The sequence below is a fragment of the Penaeus japonicus genome, unplaced genomic scaffold, assembly GCF_977035675.1.
Source record: "Penaeus japonicus unplaced genomic scaffold, GWHDUDI00000001_assembly GWHDUDI00000001, whole genome shotgun sequence".
Taxonomy (NCBI): Eukaryota; Metazoa; Arthropoda; class Malacostraca; order Decapoda; family Penaeidae; genus Penaeus; species Penaeus japonicus.
Window position 1 is genome coordinate 27,463,463 of NW_028234403.1, and position 7,500 is coordinate 27,470,962.

Below are 7,500 nucleotides of genomic sequence, written 5' to 3' on the forward strand. Positions count from 1 at the left end.
ATTGAAAAATAATCATATATGCAACAAAATCATATGATTTGGCAATAACAAGAAATAGGAAGTATTTACCTGAATTCATGTTATTTGCTGACAATACTTACGCAGTAGCAGACCGGATTCATCGAGGGATGAACTATGTGAAAAATATGTGTCTGCTTTGATAAGTGATGAGTAATGAAAAAAATGATAAGTTAAGATGTAATTCTTCCATTTACTAACTGAGTCTAGTCCTTAGGGGAGTGAAGGCACGGCATATGAGCCAAGATCAGTAGCAAATTAGAACAATGTAAATGTGTATGATGCATGTAAAAAAAAATAATTAGCCAAATTACCAACCATATCTAATCCTTTAAATAGGCGTGACCGGAAGTCAAGATTTGAGGCAAAGTGGGTAAAAAAATATCATGAGTATGCATATGAAAGAAAAAAATATTAATCCAAATATCAACCGAATCCAGTCCTTCAATTAATTAGAAGGCACGACCTGAGTCAGATTGGATGAGACTGGAAAAAATAAATGTTAATGAGAGCTGAAAGAAAAAAATATTATTAATATAACATTGACCTGGAGGTCGTTCCGTTACGGAATAGGTGATTTACCGTGATTGACCATGCAAGTGGTCGGTAAGATCATGCGCCAAATTGAACTCGTCCCGTGGGGAAACGCTGTCTTAGCTCGAGAACAAAGATAAATATGATGAATTATTAGACTATGCTAGGATATTTCAATTGCGTGGCCGAACTCGTCCTTCTGAAATAAGGTGCGGCGTAATAGCCAAGATCGGGGCAACTGAAAGAAATACCATTAATATGGGCATAGCTAATAAAAATGCGGAGGTAGCAAGCCTGGAACGTCTGATAAGTGATAAGCGCGCTGTCTCTTTTTGAGAGAATTAATTGTGACGTCAGGTTGTCAAGATCTCCGAAGGCGCGTTGCACCGGAGTGCGATAATTAACCCGTAATTCGCGGTTTATTCAATTGTGGTACCATAGATACGCGTAATTAGGGTGAGATGCACATGCAATAGGCGTCATGCAATGAAGGCCCGATAAATGAGGTACAGTAGCTGGAGAAAGGCAAATTAAGCTGAAAAGCTATAAAATATGAAATGATAAGTAAACCTTTTCCTGACTGTCCTAGTGAACGTTTCGTTCAGTAACATCATGATAAGATATTTGGCGTTCCGATTGACCCATGAAATGTTTCGAAAGGTCGGAAACTCGGAGAGGCCTATGATGATAATATATATGTTTAATGTTGTCGAAGTCGACAATTGCTTAGAATTAAAAATAATGACAATCATATCATAAGATGATTAAAGTTACTTGCAATTAAACAATGAAATATGGAAGTAACAATAATCAAGAATGCAAGGGGGAAGCTAAGCCTATCGCAAAGCTAACGAGATCTAAGCTATAAGTATATCAATAACACTAATATAAAGACAACACTAAGGAAAACACAACAGACTAAGGAAAACACAGACAATGCACAGTATATGAATTAAGCTAAGTCACTAAAGGCACTAAAACACTGTCTACCTGGAATCCTTGAGGAGGTGAAGGGAGAGGAAGGACCTCTCGACTTGAAGGTCGAACTAATTCTGTCTAAATCTATCAATGACCTATTTTGAGGAGGATACTGGGTCAGTGCGAGGGGCAGCGACAATTCTTCTAATTGGTCAGGGAGCTGCCCGACCCGGCGGTGATTGGTCCACGTGGTAATGAGAGCAGGACTTTGGCCACGCCCTCCGAACGTGGGCATTCAGGACTGACCTGGAACTGGGAGACATTGTGTTTAAGTAACTAGAAATATTTAATTATTGCTTCGATATGAATTTTGAATCTTTATCATATACAATAAGACCTTCATAGCGTATATACATATATATATATATATATATATATATACTGTGTATATGTATATATATATATATATATATATATATATATATGTATATATACATATATACATATATATATATGTATATATATATATATATACATATATATATATATATATATATATATATATATATATATATATATATATATATATATATATATATGTTGGTTTAGTACTGCACTCTCGGGTCATTCTCGAAGGCGGCAAAGGTTCGACTCCGGGTCATGGAGGTACGTTATACACCTATATCAATGCCGTATTGCATTATTCCATCTTATATAGTAACCTCAGGTCTTCTGACTTTATAGTTGAATTTCTGAACCAATGCCACCGAGTGCCCATGGGGATTGTCTGTAAAAATTCGCTATCAATACTCCAGTATGAGTAGATAGGTAAACTCTATGGAGCTAGTCTGATCCTAGTTTGACAATCCTTTTGTTGGGTCGTGAGGTCTAGTTGGTTTAGTGCTGCTCTCTCGGGTCATTCCCGAGGGCGGCAGAAGTTCGACTCCGGGTCAGAGAGGTATGTTATACATATATATGTGTGTGTGTGTGTGTGTGTGTGAGTGCGGGTATACTTATACCCATATACATATATATACATACACATACACATATACATCATACACATACACATATATATACATATGTTTGTGTGTTTGTTTCGTCTTTTTCCCCTTGCCGCGACTAGCGTATTCTCCGTTCCATTCCTTCACGCCGGCTCCTTCTCGTATGCTTCGGCCTCTCGTCGTTCATCTTTTTCATTCCTCTACTCCCTCCCTCTTTTGTCTCCGTCTCCCTTTCAAGCCCTTTCCACTCTACTCTTTCTCCCATATTCTTCCCAGCCGCCTCTCCTCTCCCTACCTGCTTCCTTCCCTATTCCTTCCCCGACCTCTGCATCCCTGACACGAGGGCGGAGGCAACCGCGGTTTATGGCTCCTTCCCGCGGTCGTCATGGCGCCCGTGGCTCCAAGCCACCCGCTCCTCTCCCTCCCTCTATTTTTGCCTCTTTCCCTCTTGGCTGCGAGGTGGTTTACTCTCTCTCTCTCCCTCTCCCTCTCCCCCTCTCCCTCACCCTCTCCCTCTCTCTCTCTCTCTCTCTCTCTCTCTCTCTCTCTCTCTCTCTCTCTCTCTCTCTCTCTCTCTCTCTCTCTCTCTCTCTCTCTCTCTTTCTCTCTCTCTCTCTCTCTCTCTCTCTCTCTCTCTCCTCTCTCTCTCTCTCTCTCTCTCTCTCTCTCTCTCTCTCTCTCTCTCTCTCTCTCTCTCTCTCTCCTCTCCCTCTCTCTCCTCCCTCTCCTCTCTCTCTCCCTCTCTCTCTCTCTCTCTCTCTCTCTCTCTCTCTCTCTCTCTCTCTCTCTCTCTCTCTCTCTCTCTCTCTCTCTCTCTCTCTCTCTCTCTCTCTCTTATTACCCAATAGTGTGCGATTTCTGTTGTTATTTAAATGGTAGTTAGTTTTGAAAGAAAACAATGAGTGCTATTGAATGATGTTGGACAGATGTAGTATTCTGCGATTTAGGAAACGATTCGCAACTGTTTTGCCGCTGTATCCATTGGAACGGAGACTTTTTCTGTCACACTGGCGCAGATTGTCAAATTGGTTGGGGAGCAAGAAAAAGATATTGAACCCTTTTTGTAGATGACTGCGGATCCTCGTCATGAACGCTTTGGTATTTGATGTTATTCAATTATTTTTTTCAAGACCTGGCGTCATTGCAGTATCACAGTCCATTACGTCGTTTGTCGTTCCATTGGTGAATTTCGGTCTGAAAGCACAAAGCTTTCTCCCATTAATTCAGTCTCATCATAAATGATTCGCTGTTGGTGATAATTGCCATTGGCGATATTGATTAGACTTACTGATTGCATCAACACATTTATTGACGTTAATTGTCACACTTCCCATGCCGTACATGTTGAGGGAAAGAAATAAAACCCACAATCCCGTTTTTAATCATCCCAGCGCATCGCAAAATGAAATGCAGAAAAATACTTAATTGAGTAAATAGGACTCGTTACATTATAATCGTTTAATTGCCGAAGCCAAACAGCAGTGACAACCAACGGCTGCAGCAGCTTTTGAATGACTGGACCGGAGTCTTAAGTGACGCGGAGCCAGCTAGAGGCAGCAGGCGACGCTCGTTACTCTGCAGCACTTACTCATTTCCTAAAAAGTGTCTTGTCTGCGGACTCTCCGTGTGGTGTATCATGTGGTGCGATGCTTGCGGCACCGGTCCCGTACCTGGGGTGAGAGTGCCACACTAAAGTTAGCGATCTTTTTCGTTCAGTGACGCAAGAAATGTATCTCGGCGGAGGAAGTTTCGGTCGTGAATTTTAATTTTGGCGTCGCGTTGGTGAGGCATCGGCTGGAAGCGAGAGTAGAGGGACAGGGTACGAAGGTAGAGTTAAAGAAAATATGCACTGCTTTGGTTACACAACACTACCAGAAAGAAATGGATGTATGAAAAATAAGTTGTCTTCCCGGCTCTCGACTTGGCCTGGCGTGACGTAAGGAGAGGCTGTAGAGGCCCAAAAAGAAGATCAAATAGAATCCAAATGGCCGAATTTCCTGCCCGGGGATTGATGGCCGAGGCCGAATGTTGCTGGAAGGACGGGTGGGAGACACCGTTAATGACTCTGTTTTTCTTGGCGCTCAGCTGCTGTTGCGCAACGAGACCCGCCCACGCGCCCCAGCACGGTCTCACGGTCTGTGCCTTGTGTCATGCTTGGCCTCATGCGCCGACCGTGCAGTTCAGGGGTCATTGGTAGAAAATTGATTTCAAGTTTATTTGCACTAGTTAGATATAATCTAGAATGGAACATGGTATTTGATTGTGGATGACTGACGTGTTTGCAGGCAACAACAGTGAACATATGTTTCATTTAATTGATCATTAATTGTGTAATTACACAATTCATTGTGTAATTTCTTATTAGAGGCAACCCGATTTTGAGTGGCACGTTTTCAAACGTGTTGGCGTTTGTGGACACACACACACACACACACACACACACATATATATATATATATATATATATATATATATATATATATATATATATATATATATATTTATATATATATATATGTGTGTGTGTGTGTGTGTGTGTGTGTGTGTGTGTGTGTGTGTGTGTGTGTGTGTGTGTGTGTGTGTGTGTGTGTGTGTGTGTGTGTGTGTGTGTGTGTGTATGTATGTGCATATATACTTATACATATGATTGTGCCTATACATATACATAATCACAGATGTACATATGTATTAATTTATGTTAACTCTGAAATTAGATATTGCATGCATCGTCTTCAAAGTATTTAACAATTTGATGTTACAGCAATAACCAAATCCTCCTGCAATACTAATGGAAGCTACTTTTTCCGGGCTTGCAGGTGCGGGGTGAGGTGCACCTGTGCTATGGGTGAGGGCTGGAGGTCAGGATGGCCAGGCGTGAGGGTCATGGGCCTGCACCCCCACCTCCTCCACCACCACCTCCTCCTCCACCTCCTCCTCCTCCTCCACCCAACATGGGCATCGTCACGCTGCTAGTTCTCCTAGGCCTCCTCTCTTCGGGTGAGTAGCCGCCCAAGCTCCCCCATGGCTTGGCATTTTGCTTGAGAGAAACACGCAAGGATATTCTTTTTTCTAAGTTAACCTATTGAAGGCTTTTAGCATTTATGTTTTGTTCTGCCAACTCTGAAGAAAGATGGAAAAGTTTGTTGCTCGTCATTTGCAGCTCTTGGTGTAAGTTTATCTGCCTTGCAATCAGATGTGAGAAAATTTTCCAAAGAGGAAATTTTCCCTTGATGAAAAAGCTTTTATCCAGTCATAGACAATTGCTCGTATATTCATGTATTACAGAAGATTTCTATAAGATATGTGTAAAGTCTGATATTTAAAAAGAAATGTTACAAGGAATTTGAAAGATACAGTCAGACCGTGCGGTACACTGCAATGTAAGAGAGGATTTTTAACGTTTATGAGAACCTCCAGGAAAATCCTAACGACTCGGGTCTTTTTCATACTCCCCTCTCTCATGGAGAAGAGAGAGAGGCCGACACGCAGACGGGGGGCTGCCAAAGGGAACTGGGTAAGAGAGTATGGGTATGGGGGTGGAGCTACCGGAGGGCGGCTGCGGGACTGGACAGCTTAGAGGGGAGAGAGGGCATGTGTCGGGGGCGTTGCCAGGAGGCGGTCAGCGGGTTGAAGGAAGAGAGCGTGAAAAGATGGAGGGAGTTGTCCGAGAACATTTGGAGGACCGGCGGTGGGGAAAGGAGGGTACGGGGAGTGGCAGGTGCCGGGGGTAGGCAACGGGTTGCGATCCAGGAACGGCTTAAAGATGAGGAAGGAGAAGGGTCGTGGGAGGTAGAGCACTTTTTCGAAGGTTTCCCGGAGCGTGTGTAGCAGCTTCGGAGCATTATAGAAGAGAAACAATAAGATGTGTTTACATGCGCAGTATAGATTGACGGACAGACGAAATTAGTGAATGAAGTCGTGCTAGGTACTCAAATAATCATCAGTTCAAAGCGACATTTTGTGAAGACTCGTGCATTGTTGTCCCATCTCATAGCGAGAGTAGGGAATAGGAAGTGTCGCTCTTTCCCTAACCCATTTGCATACGAAATAGGCATCTGACAGCCCAGTCGGCTTCGCAGATATTAGCTGTTATTGTCCATAGATGACTTGGGCGGCAGCGAGGTCGGTCCTGAGTAATGTCTGGGGCCGTTCCGGAGGCGCGCGCAGCCCCCGGGCTCCTCCACCTCAGTTGCTCTGTTTACCCAGAGTTTATTTGAATTATCGTTGACTTTTCATTATTTGTGCTATTTGTGTCTTCCTCAAGTTTTCTTTGTGTCCGTAAATAATTTTATCTTCTTTTCCCTTAGCATCTTTCTCTTCAGCCTCTCCTTTACCATCCATGTCTCATTAAAATCTAGGATCCTCTTATTTCGGGGAGAAGAAAAATAAGAATGCACAGAATATTGCAGAGGTCCTGGCAATAGTGTACGCTTTCGTTTTCTTGTTTTCATTAACTTTGTCAAATAGTTTTCCCTTCCATCGCGCGCGCGCGTGTGTGTGTGTGTGTGTGTGTGTGTGTGTGTGTGTGTGTGTGTGTGTGTGTGTGTGTGTGTGAGTGACTGAGGTCTACAATGTTTCCTTGTACGCGTCGGTGCCACTCCAAGGGCACTTGTAGGCGATTCAGGATATAATAAGCCAGCCGGGTCTCCGCGAGGGTCGGGAAAGCCACGGTGAATAGTCCGGTTCGAGCCAAGGAGAGCGGGAAGGTTGAATAGCTCTTGGGCATTTTACTTCGCATTTGTCCCAGTTTGGCTCTTTTAATTTGGGATCCTCCTTTTCTATCCGTTAGGTTTGTTTTGTTTTCATGTTTACTCAGCCCTCTCTCATTTATTCTCTCTTACTCACTCGTCCTCGCCCTCCTCCCTCCGTCATCGTCTTCCTTCCCTCATGCTCGCCCTTCCCCATGACCTCCTCCCCTCCTTCCTTCCTCCCCTCCTCCTTTGCTCATCACCCGCCCTCCCGTCCTCTCCCTCTCTCGCGTGGCGTCCAGGCTGCCGCGGGGTCAGTCAGTCTGCCAGCCGCAAGT

The 7,500-nt window shown here is 43.6% G+C and overlaps 1 protein-coding gene across 13 annotated transcripts in view; it reads left to right on the forward strand.

Moving 5' to 3' along the window:
- The window catches only part of LOC122259030 (protein turtle), a 177,743-nt gene that overhangs the window by 120,684 nt on the left and 49,559 nt on the right, over positions 1-7,500 (forward strand). For all 13 annotated transcript variants that reach the window (XM_086538084.1, XM_086538093.1, XM_086538072.1 and 10 more), the window contains one exon: positions 5,291-5,471. In XM_086538084.1, the coding sequence (XP_086394210.1) occupies positions 5,339-5,471 (133 nt within the window). In that variant the 5' untranslated portion in view covers positions 5,291-5,338. The remainder of the gene's footprint in view (positions 1-5,290; positions 5,472-7,500) is intronic.